Raw genomic sequence first — 18,631 nt, 5'->3', positions numbered from 1 at the left:
AGATGGTTCTACTTAATGACGTTTCCACTTTTATGGTGCAGACATGATACACGTTCAATAGAAACCATACTTCTCCCACAATGCTGGGAAGTGACTGTGAGCCACAGCTCCCAGTCAGTCACGTATTTTCAACTTGGGATATTTTAAACTTACAATGGGTTTATCAGGTACTTTATCATAAGTCAAGAACTGCATGTAAATCAGTTAAAATCATGGCGGGTACATAGTAAGCATCATATAAGTGACACTGTTATTTAGGTGAGGTTTATCTAGACTTATTTAAGCACTATAATTTGCATCTCAGATATATAGCCATTTAATCTCTGTTTTTAGCCTCCCAAAAAGAGGCTCTTCTCTTTTGTGTGTGTGTCTGTGTGTATGTGTGTGTCTATTTTACCTTTTTTCTGCTTGTAACAGAATGACACCCAGAGTTCAGAATAATGAGGCTGTTTCAGTCCTGTAATGTGTCCCGAGAGAAGTTCACCCCTTTTTATTTGGAGATTTCTCACTAAGTGAATAGAATGGGGACCCTGGCCAGACCCAAACCACAGGCAGGGAGGATTTACCAACTCTCGCCTATGACAGGCAATACAAATTAAGCACGCTCAATACTAGACTCTGAATGTGGAGGCTTATTTATTAAAATACTCTTCAGATGTCAAAATAGAAAATGCAGGGCCGGGCATGGTGGCTCACGCCTGTAATCCCAGCACTTTGTGGGGCCGAGGTGGGTGGATCGCAAGGTCAGGAGTTCGACACCAGCCTGGCCAACATAGTGAAATCCCGTCTCTACTAAAAATACAAAAATTAGCCGGGCATGGTGGCACGTGACTGTAGTCCCAGCTACTTGGGAGGCTGAGGCAAGAGAATTACTTGAACCCAGGGGACAGAGGCTGTGGTAAGCCGAGATCACGCCACTGCACTCCAGCCTGGGCAATAGAGTGAGACTCTATCTCAAAAAAAAAAGAAAAGAAAAGAAAGAAAATGCAGTTTGGCCCATCCCATTTCCTAACCCTCTTGGTCCTGGAGAGACTGTGGGTTTTTGTTTTGTTTTGTTTTTTGTTTTTGATTTTTTTTTTTTTTTCTTTTGAGATGGGAGTTTCACTCTTGTTGCCCAGGCTGGAGTGTAATGGTGCGATCTCGGCTCACTGCAACCTCTGGGGTTCAAGCAGTTCTCCTGCCTCAGCCTCCCAACTAGCTGAGATTACAGGCATGCACCACCACGCCCAGATAATTTTGTGTTTTTAGTAGAGATGGGGTTTCTCCATGTTGGTCAGGCTGGTCTCGAACTCCCAACCTCAGGTGATCAGCTCGCCTCAGCCTCCCAAAGTGCTGGGATTACAGGTGTGATCCGCGCCCGGTGGAGACTGTGCTTCTTAAAGACAGAGGGGCCATGACCTCATGGATGTCTTTAACGCAGAGCATAGTAAAATGGGCTCTCCTTGGGCTGATTCGAGACACCAGGCATCTTGGCCGTCTCTTCTGGAGGAGGCGTAAAACAATGGCAGCAGGTCCAGCAGACTGGCTTGGCACAGGGATTTTATGTCATCAACCTGAGCTTCAGATCTCAGAGAGAGGGACTGTCTCAGACAGGTCAATCCCACACGTGACTCAAAGAGCAAAGATGACCCAACGGTCCAGCTAGACCTGAAAGTTTATAAACCATCTAGCCCTCTGCCTTGAGGAATATTTTTATTCTTGTTCAAGTTTGTTGAGCAGAGTTTCCCATTTCTTTTTCAGGTTGAACCTCTTTTTTTCCCTTCTAAATCACTTTTTCAATAAAGACATTCCAGGCATCATGGCAAACTGGTTTCTTGATGATGACTCACACCGTCCTCCGCATACTCACATCTAAATATCACTCTGTGATTTCATCTAGTAGTAGAAACCATGTTAAGGACTGAAAATGTAGCAGCATTAAAAATCTTCTAAAGGACATGTCCTTCTGAAGATCTTTTAAAATCTTCTTATATTGTACTAAAGAAGAAAAAATCAGAATAGCTTATTCCTAAAAGAATGATATGAGGTCACCATCAACCTTGCATGTGGACATGCACACACAACCCATGGCTTTCACTGCTGTGAGACAAAATCCAAATCTTTTTGAGAAGGAGGACTTGAACAACACTGCTGAGTGCTTCAGATGGGCCAAGTGAGAGAGATGAAGGCTTGAAATATGTTCATTGGATTTAGCAGAATGGAAGCTGTTGATGACCTCAGCAAAAGGAGTTGTAGTGGCAAGGGACATGCAAGAGGCAGAATGGGGAAGGCCAATGGTTGACAAGCTGTGAGAGAGCGGACACAGTCCGGGAGAGAGTAGCTATAGTGTGGCCTGGTGCTGGTGGGTGCTTTTACTTGCTAGTTTTGGGAGATGGACCTGTTGAGAATAATTAGAATTCTTAGGACAGTCCATGAAATTAACATAATTAGTTGCCTCTGGGAGAGTCGATGAGAGGAGAAAGAAAACCAAGCTATTAGAAACCAACGTCAGGGAACTGAGGTCTTTGCTTCAGGGCAGATTCCATCTTTCCAGTAAGGATGTTGGCTCCAGCTTTGTGTAGCAACTGGGAGAATCCTGTCTTTTGGCTCCTGGTGACTGGATTCTGCTGTTTTAAAGCTGATTCTGTAACCAAGTAAGAGCTTTCCCTAGGCCTAAAAAATTGTATCTCCAAAATGAAAAGAAAGCTGATGATAATGTAGGCAAATCTAATTCAGTGGAGGGTACAGACCCTAAAACAGTTCGCCATAATGGAGATGCGTAGAAGCATAACCACAAAATCCGAGGATATTTCTGCATGGTCAGGAACAGGAGCATGCACGTTATTCTGGGAGCTTATGTGTTTTGTTTGGGGTTTTAGTTATGTAATTCTTTTCTGATTTTAAAGGAATAGATCCTGACCCCACAGAAAAGGTAAAAATATTAGGTTGGTGCAAGAGTAATTGCGGTTTTTTGCAATTTTAATTGCAATTACTCTTGCACCAACCTAATAGATATCATTCCTAATCCCACCACTCATAGATGCCCCATTTTTAACATTTTACCATACTGCCTTTAGAAGAGAATAAAATTAAATCATATTTTTTATTGCTGTAGTTGTTTTACTTTATCCTGAGTAACTTCTCATGTAATTACACATTACTTTTTCAGAGACAGGGTCTTGCTCTTTCACCCAGGCTTGAGTAAAGTGGTGTAAATCACAGCTCACTGCAGCCTCAAACTCTTGGGCTCAAGCAATCCTCCTGTCTCAGCCTTCTAAGTACCTAGGACTACAGTTGTGTCACCATGCCACCTTATTTTTTTATCTTGGTAGAGATAGGATCTTGCTATGCTGTCCAGGCAGGTCTTGAACTCCTGGCCTCAAGTGATCTTCCCACCTTGGCTTCCCAAAGTGCTGGGATTGCAGGCATGAACCACTGCACCAGGCCAATAAGTATTCTTTTTAAACAATATTTTAGCAGTTGCTTAATATTTTATTCTTTGAGTGCCTCATAATCCATTTAACTGTGTCACCATATTGAGAAAAGTAGGTTGTCTCCAACTTTTACCACTGTGAGTAATATTGCAATTAATGCCCTTGAAATAAATCTTTTTCTGCACCTGATTATTTCCACATGATGTAGTTACTTTCCAAAAACATTTATATCAGTTTATATTCCCACTATCACTGTGTGAATGTATCCTTTCTTTGACATCCCATTAGCAATGAGTATTTTTATTTTTTCAATCTTTGCCATGTCCATAAGTGAAAACACCTCCTTTTCTTGGCATTTCCTTGAATATTAGTGACAATGGATATATTTTGACATATTATTAAATATTTATATTTGCATAAACAATTGTTCCTTACCTTGCTGTATGAGGAATACATTCAAACTTAAGAGCTTGCAGTCTGGAAAACTTTTAACTAAACAATTTAGAAGCAAGCACTCATCAGTTGAATAGCTTGTAGGCTGGATATTCATTTAAAAAGTCACCAAACAACATCTGGCCTTCTTTTGTGAGCAAGGGCTGTTAGCACTGAAAGATGTTCTCCTAGCTTTCAGATTTCCTAATGGAAAAACATGATGATAGGAAAGGAACCTGCCTCAGAGAAGAATTCTCTGGACCATGGATCCAAAATGTACCCTGAGGGCCTGTGCAGCACCATCCTCAAAGGAGACACCAGAAGCTAGAAATGAACAGTGAACTCCTGGGCAATGCAAATCTCTATTTTTCCAAAAACGTTTTAAATTCCCAGACTGTCAAAAGTCTCAACTAATTTCCTGCCAGATGAAAAAAAAAAGAAGAAGAAGCAAACTAAAAATTAAAAATATACCTTTTATGTTGCATCCTCTATGATTTATGAGGTTTTCACTGCTCTGATTGAGTAAAAGACTGAGGTCTCCAGGAGCTACATGGAACTTCTATATCAATAAGTATAGCTCTAAATCTAACTAAATTTTAATATTTTAATATTATGGTAGTCCTCCCTTATTCTCAATTTTGCTTTCCATGGTTTCAATTACGTATGGTCATCTGAGGTCCAAAAATATAAGATGGAAAATTCCAGAAACAAACAACTCATAAGTTTTAAATTGCATGCTGTTCTGAGTAGCATAATGAAATCTCACACCATCCCACTCTGTCCCACCCAGGACATGAATCATTCCTTTGTCCAAGATATCCACACTCTGTACTACCCCCCGCCCCACCACTTAGTCACTTGGTGGCCATCTCAGTTATCAGATCGACTGTACATTGTATCACATGGCTTGCGTTCAAGTCATCCTTATTTTACTTAATACTGGCCCCAAAGTACAATAGTAGTGATGCTAGAATACTGTTATAGTTATCCTATTTTAATATTAGTTATTGTTGTTAATCTCTTACTGTGCCTAATCTATTAATTAAACTTCATCACAGGTATGTACATATAGGAAAAAACTCAGTATATATAAGATTCAGTACTATATGCAGTTTCAAGCATCTGCTGGGGAGGTCTTGTAATGTAGCCCCTGCAGATAAGGGGGAAATACTATATGATATTGTAGATTTTAAATTTGTGTTTCCCTTAACTTAAGGAATATAAAAGGGTTTTTTAAATAGAGATAATTTATATATAATTAGATACAAAATTCCTACCTTCAAGGAGTTTGCAGTCTAGAGGGAAGAGACAGACATGAAAATATCAACAAATAAATGTCAAATCAAGATAAATTACTCAAAACTAAATGAATAAGTAAATAAGTGAATAGATGGATATATAGATGGTAAACAGATATAGATAGATAGATGACTGATAGATACACAGATAGATAGATACATAGATAGATACACAGATAGGTACATAGGTAGATAATGAGGAAAAGAGTACAAGAGACCACAGAGAGGCCAGGGCCACTTTTAGCTCAGGTGGTCCGGGAGGACCTCTCTCTGCAGATATGACATGTCAGCTGAGACTGGAAGCATGAAGAGTAGGTCATGCAAAGACTTGGGGCAAGAGATTCCAGATAGAGGAAACAAGTACAAAGGCCCTGAGACAACAGAGAGCTTGATGTATTTCAAGAACGGAAAGGAAGTCAGTGTGGCTGAAGCAAGAAGGAGGGTGGTAGGAGATGAACTCAGAGATGAAGTAGACATCAGATTATGTAGGGCCCTGGAGGACATTGTAAAGACCTTAGATTTCATTTCATTTGCAATACAAAGCCATTGGAGAGCTTTAAGAAGAGATCCTAGCTCTCAAGTGTTTAACAATCTGCACAAGGCAGTTGACGAATACATGTTGAGTTGAGGGTCCTATAGGAAATCAGAGAAGAGGAGGCTCAAGTGGTTAACACACATTTAATGAGAGATGGGTTATAAGCTGAGTCCCAAAGGAACATGGAAATGTGAATAGCTTCAGAGAAAAAGGTGAGGAAAACAGAAAGAGGAGCTAAGAAGTGGGAATCATTATAGTCAGTGGGGAGACCTCCCTGTATCACACTGGATGGTCACTCACTTTGTGTCCATCTCGCAGGCCAGCCTGAGAGCTCCTGGAGGATGGGGGCTATCTTTTTCTTCTTTTTGCCTCTACATTTTGCACACACAGTGCAGACATTAACTAGGTGCTCCATATTTATAGAAATTCACTGCAGATGGTGTGTATTGAGAGCAGTAAAGCCAAGAGTAGAGTGAGGCTGGGTGTGTTGGAGTCAGGCTTTGTTGAGAATTGAAAATTTGTGGAGCATGTATAATAACCTATACCGACAAAAATAAAGTTATACTTGTCCATTTATTGTTGTATCACATGAAATGGCAGTTCTTGATATTTTGAAGGGTCTAGTTGGAATTATTGGACTTAAACTGCAGACTCTTTTAATAATAGAAATTTCCTTTGGGTGCAATGAAATAAATCTCAAAGAAACAGGTGGCCGGCCCCCACAAGAGCAAAATCTAAAGTACAAGAGAAGCCTGGCTGTGGGTTAAGATACAGAGAACAGAGAAAACAAAAGTAATTTCAAATGTAAGCTCCAAACCCAGAGGCACAAAGCCAGTCATCCAAATCACAGTTATTGACTTGGGAGGAAGGATCTCAGATGGACAACTCTGTTTAGCATATCCAGAGTGAGTAGCTGCAAGGATGCATCCACTTAAAGACTTTCCTGCACAACCCTGGGGAGGCCAACTTGTTAATACTAATGTGAACAAGTTCATTTAGGAGACTCCTGCTAGAATTGGGCTTTTCCAGATCAAGATAAGGAAATTCCTATTAAAGCCAAATCTCTAGGAAGACTTTCAAGATTATGTCATCTTTCTTCCCTCAGATCCTGCAAGGAAAAAATATGTTTAGAAGGATCATATAGACAACTAGGCAAATGCCTAATTCTCCTCTGGAGATTATCCCAAGCCTGGGATAACATTATATGGAGAAAATATAGGCTGCTGCATTCACCTTCTTAAATATGGAGCAGTATGGAAAGCACTGGCTTGGAGGTCAGGACACCTGCCATCACTTGGGTGCGGCCTCATATAAGCCACTTCAGTGCTCAGGCTCTGAAGCTGCTCCTCTGAAAGCAGCTGAGAGAATGACTCTACCATGAGTATTCTTGACAGACAATAGGTATATGTAGTTCAGGTTAAGTTTTTATTTAATTAGGGACAGAATTTTTCCAAAAGCATATAAATGCTCACCTGAGTGTTTTCAAGAAAAGAGAGATGAGAGAGGTGGCAGTTTGCCATAGAGTACAGAAATATGAAGAGAGACATGTCTAAGATAAGAGTGGTTCTTAGAAGATGGAATAATGCTCCCCAGAGATGTCCATGTTCTAATCTTCAGAATTTGTGACGATGACAAAGGGAGACTCTGCAGATGTGATTAAGTTAAGAATCTTGAGATGAGGAGATTATCCTGGATTAGAAAGTAGATTTGATATAATTACAAGGATCCTTAGAAGAGGGAAGCAGGGGATCAGAGAGGAGAGAAGATACTATGTCGCTGGTTATGAAGAAGGAAAGAACCACAAGTCAAGGAATGCAGGTGACCTCTACATTCTAAAAGCTGGAAAAGGCAAGGAAATAGATTGTCCCCTGGGACTTCCAGAAGGTACACAGTCCTGCAGACTCAGAGCTATAAAATATCAAATCTGTTGTTTTTGGCCACTAAATTTGTAGCCATTTGTTGCATCAGCTAGAGGAACCTAATATAGGAGGGAATTCTGTGAGATAGGTAATAGCATTTCTCTATTTTGCCAGAAAGGCTTCCATTTCCTTCAGTATCTTAGGAGTCCAGTCAGTGTTCTATCTTGGGTGTAAGGACATGCTGAGATGGGCATCCAGCCAGAGTGGGTGCAGATTGTCTTCTGGGGGCTCAGATTACGCATGGCATGAAGGTGCCAGGCTGGATGAGCTCAATACAAATATTATATGATCTCATCATTTCAGAATGGCCTCTACAATCACATTAGGGATGAGGAGACCAGAATTTTTGTGCAAAAAGCCACCTTCTGCATCTCTCATGAGTATACTTTGAGTGTTGCATTAAAAAGTCCTTATCAACATTTTCTAAATGAGAAAATAGAAACCTTAGCAAGCTGTGGCTTACTCAAGTCTCATCATAGCTTGTCCTACAGGACTGGGTCAAAACCTCCAGTCTCCTGATTCATGAGTACAGAGTATTCCCACTATACTCATGGAATGATAGAGTGCTCTCGCTTTTCACAGTATTAATTTTGGAAATCTGCATGTATTTAGAAATGACCTATGGGCTCATCATACTTCCCAATAACTTTTGTATGCAGTTAAACCCCAAGCAACTGGAAGGCTTGGGAAATATGTTCTAACTAATTAACTTTTCTGGCTAACCAAATGTGAGCCTCAGAAAAACTATTGTTATATCAGTCTTCCATTCAAAGTTTTTCTAAACTTTAGTGGTTCCCTCTTCCTCTTTGGTAAGCAAAGCATTGCAAACAGTTTATGATCTACTTCTGCTAATACCAAGTCCCTTACGGTGTCTTAGCTACATTTGGGGCAAGGTCACATTTTCAATGCCTACCCTTATAGGTTGCTTTGTGGTTTCCAAACTGCATCCTCAAGCATCATCTCATTAAATCCTCACGACAGGTTTACAAGGTAACTATTATTTCTCCTATACTTCAGATAATAAAACTGACACTCAGGGATTTTAAGATACAAACCCAAGGTCACACAGCAGAGTTAAAGTCCAGACCTCAGTGTTCTGACTTCAAACCCAGTATCTCTGTAGACACAGCAAGTATGGTTGATTTCCTGAATGATTCTCAGCCCCGGAATATACCCATGTATCAGTCAGGATCCCAGCAGGAAGCACATGGCACACTCAAGTCTGGTATTTTGAGGAAAGTTAATGAAAAGAACTGTTAATATATATAAAGATAAGGGCAGTGGGTAGAGAAATCATGAGGCAAAATGCAGTTCCAAGGGCTAGAAACATGAGTACCACCCTCTACCTGAAATGACAGCAAGGATAAAGAAAGAGTTATCAGAACCAGAGAGAGATAGGGCTATGTGGAGAGGGCCACCTGGCTGGAGCCACAGCTAACCCACAGTGACCTGGCAAGGGGAAGCTAGGGACAAACACCTGGCCTCCCTCTCTTCCATCCTCCTGATCACCTGCTGGTGCCTCCCATTGACCAATCCAACCAGAGGGCAAGAGAGCCTGTCAGCTCCCCAGGACACAGCCAGTGGGCTGCTGGGTGGATCTGGAAGGACAAGCAGAGGACACTTGCACTCCCTGAAGCTGTCTTGTGCCTAAATTCCTGATATTCTGTGGATTACAGTAATTTATTTTATGGCCATAACAGCTACCATTGAACTAAACACACACTAGGAACTCATTAAATACTTTCGCAATGATTAATACAAATTCTTAATCTTTTATGGTGGCATAGAAGGATTAACTGGTTTTTGGTGTTATTTGTCCCTTCTAACAGAGAGGTTTCCCAGTAATAGCTGATTAATGAAGCGTTTTTCATTTCCTGAACTCTGGTTTTGTTCATATTATCATATATACAATGAATAACACATGACACCAAGCAGAGACCTGAGACCCTGACCTGGGAGACCCTGATCCGCAGGAGAAGAGTGGAAGGTGATGTCAGACTGTGGCCACACACGCAAGGATACCTGGCCCCAAGCAAAGACCTGAGGCCCCAGACCTGAGATCCATGGGAAAGGACAGGAGAAGGTGATGTCAAACTGTGATGCCCGTCCTGATTGGGGCATTGAAGGAGAAACGTGGTATCTCAACGCTGAGTAACCGATCTCTGAACAAGCCCCTCCTTGCTTCTCCAAGTAGATGCTCTTGAGAGTGTTTTCACCACAATTTCCAACAAATATATATACAGATAGTATTCGCAACCCTGGAGTGTTGACAAACAGGGGAGCAGAATGGGAAACTATTTGTGTAAGTAGAAATATTGTCCCAGACCAGGTAAAGTCAATTATTTTCATAAGGCTTTTTGTTAAAGAATTATTTCAAGCAAACAGAATTAAACGGGTTACCTTTATTTTGTTCTGCTTGGTGTTGGAAGCAGATGAATTTTTAATTTACCTATTTACAGGCAATCATTATTTATATCTTTAAAGAATTAATTGTGGAAGTACAGAAATGAACACATCAGAGTCTTCAAGTTTCTACCTCAGATGTACAGATACCTGCCCATTTCAGAGAAAACAGCCTCAGAAGAAAAATATAATTGCTTTGCCTAGTGCATAGTAAGGGGTCAGTGATATATAATCAAAACGACGTACATCTTCCTTTATAAGAAAAGTGTACAACTTCGCCCTGTGCCATGTGACTCACCTGTCTTCTATGACTCACCCCACTAACTTCGGGCTTGGTCGTATGACTTACTTTAGTTAATGGAAAGTCAGTGGAACTGCCAGTTCCCAGCAGAAGCAGTAGAGACATTTTACATTTCCACCAGTTGTGCCATGAAAGAGCAGCATGCATCAGATAGTGATTGCTCCGTCAGCCTGAATCCCGGAAATAAGAAGGCCTGTGGAGTAGACCCCTAGTCCAGATTGGGGAAAAGATCCAAAGTCGATCCACTGTCTGGAGTAGAGCCACAGCAAGAGACAAACATCACCATTGTAATATTCAAATCTGGGGTTGTTTATTACCACAGCAAAAGCTGATTAATATACTCAATAACATTTTAGAAACAAACGGAAAAAAAACAACAAGCTATGAAAAGGAGGCTTAATTGGTGCAACCTTATTTGCATAGCTAAAATATGCAGTCATTGTGGATTCATACTCCCCTTTAAAGACATTCCAAGTAAAACAAATTTGGTTGTGTCTGAGACTCCACATATAATATAAACAGGCTAGCACATCGTTAAATAATATGGTAGGTGATCAAAAAATATTTGAAATGGGTTTGATCAAACACTTAGCAAAGATACAACTGAAAAAATTAGCAATCTGAAAATCAGGAACCCTGGTTTTAAAGCCAATCGTACATCTGAGTGAATTTGTCACGCACCAACATTGCATGATATAAGAGGCACGTGCTTGTGCACATGTGCACATGCACATACACACACACACACTGGGCCAGATGGATCAAAAACATCTCCTTCACCACTCTGTCATGGTCCAAAACTGTCAACCATGATAAGTTGCAGCCTGTTCAATAAGTACAAATCAGAATGTGGTTGATCTAGAAGCTATAACATGTGAGGCACTGTTGGTCACAGAAGAAATTAAGGATGTTTAGTCTAGGAAAGATAAGACTCTAAGATACATGTTAGTTGCTCTCAAAAACTTGAAGACTTATCCCATAAGCAGATTAACTCTAATCTGTATAGATACAGAGAGCAAAACTGCAGACAACAGAAGAGAGTTACTGGGACACACATCTCAGTTCAGTTTACTAGAGCGTTCTGTCAGAGCTGAGCAGACCCTGAGATTAAGACGCATCTGGCCTGTACCTGGCCACGTAGTATAAAGTCAGAGCGGCTGACATGCAAGCACATCCCCAGTTGCGGTGCAAACATAAAGCCATATCCGGTGAGCTTGGAAGGAGTAGAAGAGCAACAGAAGCAAGGGATCTGAGGAGAGGAGGGATCTTCAGGAGAGGATCCACCATCAAAGCTTACGCTAGCTGAGTGAGCCAGAGTAAGTCACAGGCAGAAAAGCCAGAAGGGGTTATGTTTTCAGGGATAGGGTGGTAACTGAAGGTGAACGTACCATGGTCTAGCCATCCCAAAGGTATGTGTGCATCTTGGGGAAAAAAGTCAAAGGTATAGAAGAATGAGAGGAGGCATAACATCCAAAGGCCTAAGCAAATATGCCAGAGGGTCCCTTTAGATAAAGGAAAACAGGAAAGAGAAAAGCCATTCTTCACAAGTTTGAGAAAGGTAAATAAGAATCCCTTGGAGTGGAAGTACCAGGGTGTACAGTCTGCAGCCAGGAGAAATCCAGGGGAGGTTCAACAGAAAAAAAGCCCTAATTAAGGACTTGGCATCAGGCCAGAGGCCCTCTGAGCACTGTCTAAGGAGATGGAGGTGGTGAGAAGGGTGTCAGCAGTAGGGAACAACAACAACAACAAAAACACCTGGTGTCAGGGGCCACAGCAGGGTGATGCTGGCTAATGCTCCCACAGCATGCACTATATGCCAGGCACGGTACTAAAAGCTCCACACGTATTAGCTCTTCCACTCCTCACCACAACCCTGTGAGCTAGGTACCACTGTGATCCCATTTTACAGATGGCAAAACTGATGCATAGTGAGGTTTGCCCAAGGTCCCTTAGATAGTAAAGGCAGACCCAGAATTTGCAGGCAGGGAACCTGGTTCCTGAATTGTGTTCTTAACCCAGAGCCAGGAGCTCAGCCCAGAGGAACAAAAGCAGGGAGGTGGTGAGAGGGTTAGCCAAGACCTAGATACAGGAGTGGGCAGAGACCTCAGGCGGGTCCGCAGATCCCACAGTCACCAGATGGGGCTCAGAAAATAGGCAATGTTTACTGTAACTGCAGCCTCATTTTTCCTGGGGACATCAATTAAAAGAATTTTGTAGCAATCCTAACCGTCCCACCATGTGAAAGGGTTGCTTCTATCAGCCAATGTTTCCTGCTGCCCAGATGTTCCAGAAAAAGCTGGACAACTACTCATCGGGTGTGTCATGAGGGGATTTTTGTAGTCCCTTAGCATATTTGCAAAATCAGGCAGGAATGATTTTTGGCTGTTTACTGTTTTGTTAGCCTTCATTTCCTTCCTCTCCTCACCTCCAAAGGCAGTCTCTAACCTAATTTGATAATCCTACTCATTCAGTGAACTACTAAACTGTAATTATTTGCATCCTGAAACAAACCTGCTTTTACCATCATTATCCTTGGAGCCCACTGAACCCTCAGGCATGCCAGCAAGCAGCACAATGATGACTCTCTTGTCGCAGAGGCCCTGTAAGCCTTCCTTAGTTATAGCTGTGAAGTATTTTGAGAAACCTGAATTAAAGTGCTAGAGAAAGCACAACACACATTTATTGCTCATCTTGGAAAGACAACAGCAATGAGCTTCCAAAACTATCTTTGATTAACATAATCTGGGGGTAATGAATATGGATGTTGCCAATAGTCACCTAGAAGCATGTTTTCTTCTGTATATTTTGTTCTCTCCAGTAAATTTCCTACCAAGAAAGGAAATGGTCCCAACTCCCTGTTTGCATCAATAAAGCAAGCGCTCAGGGGAATTACGTGAAGAGAATAGGACCGGGGGGCATTCTTGCCACCCTCAACCTTTGCTTTTGGTTGATTCTCCACATTTTCAATACGGTTTCTAATTACCAGGAATACGAAGTGCAAATAGAAGCCATCACCTTCATGACAAGGCTGGCTTGTTTCTCGGTGTCCTTGTGAGAGTTTCTGATGAAGCTGAACAGGACAAGTAGCCCAGGGGATATCTCCAGACAGTGCCGCATCCATAGTCATTGCCTGCTGAGGAGAGCTGTTAAGAGGCCCACAACCTGCCCAGGGAAGGAAACAGGAAGTACCTGTCAGACTAGTGGCCTCCTGTGGAAAACAGCTAGAATAAGCTGTTACTAGAATAAGCTGGGGCATTTAAAGAACCCCTGTATATAGGCCATACTTCAGACAAATTACATTTGAATTTCTGGGGTGGGGCACAGGCACCAGCGTTGCTGAAAGATCCTTGGGCATTTCCATTGTGCACCCAAGATGGAGAGCCACTGCCAAGGGGTCTCAAGACGGGAAACCCATTCACCACCCCTTGAAAAGCGGGCATGAAGCCCACCTGCATTTACCACAGCCACAACCTGCCATGGGGACTGTCTCCTCGATTCCAGCAGCACATGGCTTGCGAGGCTCTCCTGGGGCCGGCTGACAATTTTTCTCCTTCCTGCATACAGTGTCCTATGTGCAGGCACTGCCCTGGCTGCAGAGTCCCACTGGCTTGTACATCTCTGCTTACTTGTCCGCCTCCCCGCTGCGGCAGGTCCACACCCCTCGCCTTTTTACATCCATCCCAGGCTGCCTTAAAGAGTCCTGGGGCCTAAGATTCTGCGACAGCTACAATGAGCTTTTAGAAATGTAAGTCCTCTCATATTGCTCACCTGAATAAAAGCCTCCGAGGGCTTCTCACCGCACTGAATATCAAAATCACAGCCCTTTTATCTTGGCTGACCAGCTCCTTGGCAGTCTGACCTCTGTGCATCTCAAACAAGAGAGCCCTGCGGAGCCCAGGGCCAAGCTCTGGCTCTGGTGACTCTGGGTAAGTGACTGCCCCTCTCCTGGCCTACTTTGCCTCATCTGTAAAGGCAATTATGTTATGAGGATTAAGTTAGTCCACACGACACTCAAATCCTCCTCCTTACCCCATACCAGTCCCACTTAGATCCCAGCAGATGAAACACCTGCTCTACCCTCTTGAACCACAATGTGAGGAGCACTTCCCTGACACCTGGTACAACTGGCCCCTTTGCACCACTCAGGAGCCAATGCCATGTCCACAGAGACCTTCCCACCCCTTAATCACCCCATTTTATTTCCTTTAAGCCTATACTAGTTTAGATATATTTTACTTATTATTGAATATTTATATTTATATAAACAATTGTTCCTTACCTTGCTCTATGAGGAATACATTTGCTAGGGCAACCATAACAAAGTATTGTGTTGGTGCAAAAGTAACTGTGGTTTTTGCAATTTGTGCTTTACTGCAATTACTTTTGTACCAACCTAATACCACGGACCGGGTGGCTTAAGCAATAGGAATGTATTGTCTCACCATTCTGGAGTCTACAAATCCAAGATCAAGGTATCAGCAGTGTTGGCTTCTTAGGGCTATGAGGAAGAATCGCTTCCCTGCCTCTTTTCTCACTTCTGGTGGTTTCACGGCAATCTGAAGCTTCCCTTTGCTTGTAGAGGCATCACCCCCCATGTCTGTACTCCCTGTGTGTGTGACTTTGTATACAAATTTCCCCTTTTTATAAAGACGTCAGTCATATGGACTAAGGGCCCATTCTACTTTGGTATGACCTCCCCCAACTAATTACATCTATAATGATATTATTTCCATATAAGGTCACATTCTGAGGTGTGGTGGCTAGGACTCCAACATGCTAATTTAGAGGGCCATGATTCAGCCCATAACACAGTCTTTATCCCTCTCTGAAATTGACTGATTTTATTTGTCAACCTATGTATTGCCTCCTCCCTCCTCACCAAATGTCGGCACCATGACAGCAGGACCTTGAATGTCTCATTTACCACAGCAACTGCTACATAAGGCTGGGCTGACACAGAGAAGATGCTTTGTATAGTTTCCTGAATAGATGAATTAAAACTAAAGCAGCAGGCCAACTTTCTGAATAAAAACACTGAAGCCACAATAGTGAAGCTACTATTCAGTTATTTAAAATGATGTTTCTGTAACTATTGATGTGGGAAAACATCCTAACATATTGTTGAGCAAAACAAGAAAGTTTCAAATCAGAATAAACGATATAATAACATATATAAAACACACACACACATATATAGGTCCATTCAAACAGTTGTGTAGTTACATAGAAAAGGGTCTGAAAGAATATAAATCAGGTTGTAGCTAGCTGGGTGGTATTTTATTTACTCATGTGGTTTTTTGTTGTTTATATTGTCTGACTTTTCTGCAATAGATATGCGATGTTTGTGTAAAAAGAGAAATAATTAAAACCGAGCTTTTCAGGGAAAAACAAAAACAAACCCTCTCACTTCCAGTGTGATGTGGGCATCCACTATCCCTTGTCCCAGGCTGCAAGCTCCATGAGAGCAGGGACCATGTCTTTGCACCTACAAGCCTCACGCCATGCTTGGCACATAACAGGTGTTCCTTATATGCTGGCTGAGTGGAAATAAATAGATACATGGATTCATGTCCCCACAAGACCTTAACCAAAGCAGTTGTTCTAGCAGCCTTCCTGGTAAACATATGGTATATTTTCTTACCAATGCAAAAATCTTTAGAAGAAGAAAGAGGAGAGGAGGAAGGGGAGGTGGAAGGGAGGAATGCAGACACTCTAGCCTGTTAAATATCTCTGGTGTGTTATCCAACTATAGTGATATCTAAGGTGTTGTCAAGAATAAAAACACAGCACGAAGCAACACTGTCAAAGCTAGGAAAAAATTAAACCAGAAGGGCTGTCACCCAAACCTGTGAACCAAACAGCCACATTTCACTGGATTCTTCTAATTAGTGTTTGAAAAGCCTTTAGAAGCAGACAAGTGCTACATTAAGTGCTTAGTATTCATTAATACTTTGAGTAGATGAGGTAGGCAGGTACTTACTGATTATGTAAATGTCCTGAGCTTGTCAGTACAGTATTTGGAATCAATGTCTGGCTATATTTCAAAATTTCTATACATTTATGAGTTTTATAAATTTTATACAGTTTTTATAAATTTCCTCCAGCTTCTGGCTTCCAAAGAAAGTAGCTTCATATATTTGCAGTTTATAATTTACTAAACTTTAGAAATTACCTAACACTGTAGTTCTCAACTCTATCAGATCCAACACCTCTTTTTATAATAAACACTTGGTCATACCTCCTTTTAGTATCCTGAAGTGAAATTATAGATAATCTACCTATATACAACATATTTCAGTGTGTAAATACCCAGGCATACCCAAATGACTGTGTCAGATGCTTGCAATATGTGAAAAATCACCGCAAACGTGCCAGTTCCAGATGGCAGGCTATTCCAGAGTGCGGCGTGAGAAATGCAATACCATGGGTGGCATTCCCACAGGGGCCTTGGTTTTCTGAAAGGGCAAACAACTCCTCTTAAGTTCCAAACTAAATACATTATAATCTTCCTTTGATTTATTCTATAGTTATATTACCGGAAAATTCAATTTACTTGTGTATTAAGGCTATCCAAAATATCCTATGAGTTTATATGTAAAAGAGAGTGAGGTTCCAGGCTCAGATTATCATAACCAGGATTTTAATCTACAGGAATGTCAAGCAAAATATCTGAAAGTTGTGTGATAATGCCCTACACATTTCACATCTCAGGGTCCCCCCAGATGCCAGGAGTACTCCCCACCATTCCAATGTTTGAGAGTTTAAAACAAAATCCCCAAAACATTTTTTATTTCATTTGGGATCCAAGTGCCAAAATAACCCATGGGGTGGCATGGCCCCTCTTGAGCCTCATGGATCAATTTTACATCCTTATGTTAAAAAATGTAGATATCGTGTCCCCTCAAAATATGCCCAAGAATCACAGACCAAGTGTTGGCAGAGTCAAGTAAGAGGTAGAGGTGAGATGGACGAGCACTTTCCATATGCCAGGCATTTTCTTAAGCTCCTTATGGATGTCGCTCATCTAATCTTCACATCAACACTAAGAGAGAGACTGTATTGTCCCATTGGACAGTTGAGACCTAAACACAGACGTGGCTTACCCAAGACCACAGAGCAGGAAGTAGCAGAGCCCTAACTCAGACCATCCTCATCAGGATGACCGTGCAGCACAGTGCATGTGCCGACAGTCCTTTAGGACTGTAGAGAAGAGCAAGGAGAGTGGAACCATGGAACCCTTTCATGTTATGAGCACACAGGTAGACCAGTTCTACCAGTTCAGGACATTAACCTCCAACCATCCCTCCAAGTCAGGGTTTGTTTCTCACTCAGTCTCATCTTCTGCTTTCTTGTGTTTTTCCTGCAGACATTCATGCCCAGGAGAAGGCTGCACTGGGTCCCTCTGGACCTTTCCTAAAAGGGAGATCCCTGTTCACTAGATGAGTTCCAGAACCATCCACTAAGGCTTTGTAGCCCCCTTCCATCAGCTGGCCTTCACTGCATCCCCTATCGCTCAAGATGAGTGGCTTCCTCGCCTCACTGGACCCCCGGCGGGTGCAGTGGGGGGCTGCCTGGTATGCAATGCACTCCAGGATCCTACGCACCAAACCAGTGGAGTCCATGCTAGAGGGAACTGGGGCCACCACGGCACATGGAACTAAGCTAGCCCAGGTGCTCACCACAGTGGACCTCATCTCTCTTGGCGTTGGCAGCTGTGTGGGCACTGGCATGTATGTGGTCTCTGGCCTGGTGGCCAAGGAAATGGCAGGACCTGGTGTCATCGTGTCCTTCATCATTGCAGCCGTCGCATCCATATTATCAGGTAAGTGTCTCCATGCAAGGAAGTACTGTGGAAAATGTGCTTACCAGCCTGGTCACTGCTCATCCCCCTTCTCCGGAGTATTTAGTGGTGAGATGTATGAAGTGGTAGAAAAGTGGATCATAATGCTCTTTTTTGCCTTGACTTCCAGAGAGGTTAGGGCCAGGTTTTGACTTAATTATAGTAGCTTCCTTTTTTTTTTTTTTTTTTTTTTTTTTGAGATGGAGTCTTGCTCTGTTGCCCAGGCTGGAGTGCAGTGGCGTGATCTCAGCTCACTGCAACCTCCGCCTCTGCCTCCTGGGTTCAAGCAATTCTCCTGTTTCAGCCTTCTGAGTAGCTGGGATTATAGGCGCCGGCCACCATGCCCAGCTAATTTTTGTATTTTTAGTAGAGACGGGGTTTCACCATTTTGGCCAGACTGGTCTCAAACTCCTAACTTCAACTAATCCACTTGCCTCGGCCTCCCAAAGTGCTGGAATTACAGGCATGAACCACCGTGCCTGGCCTTCTT

The 18,631-nt window shown here is 42.3% G+C and overlaps 1 protein-coding gene across 1 annotated transcript in view; it reads left to right on the top strand.

Annotated features, from left to right (window-relative positions):
- Positions 1-18,631, top strand: part of LOC105465811 (solute carrier family 7 member 14) — a 122,586-nt gene that overhangs the window by 38,859 nt on the left and 65,096 nt on the right. Inside the window, exon 2 of the mRNA XM_011714439.3 lies at positions 17,668-18,123. Coding sequence (XP_011712741.1) covers positions 17,820-18,123 — 304 coding nt within the window. The 5' untranslated portion in view covers positions 17,668-17,819. The remainder of the gene's footprint in view (positions 1-17,667; positions 18,124-18,631) is intronic.

This window comes from Macaca nemestrina, chromosome 2 (genome assembly GCF_043159975.1).
Source record: "Macaca nemestrina isolate mMacNem1 chromosome 2, mMacNem.hap1, whole genome shotgun sequence".
Classification (NCBI taxonomy): Eukaryota; Metazoa; Chordata; class Mammalia; order Primates; family Cercopithecidae; genus Macaca; species Macaca nemestrina.
Note: the sequence above shows the minus strand (reverse complement) of the source record. Positions and strands in the feature narration are given on the sequence as shown.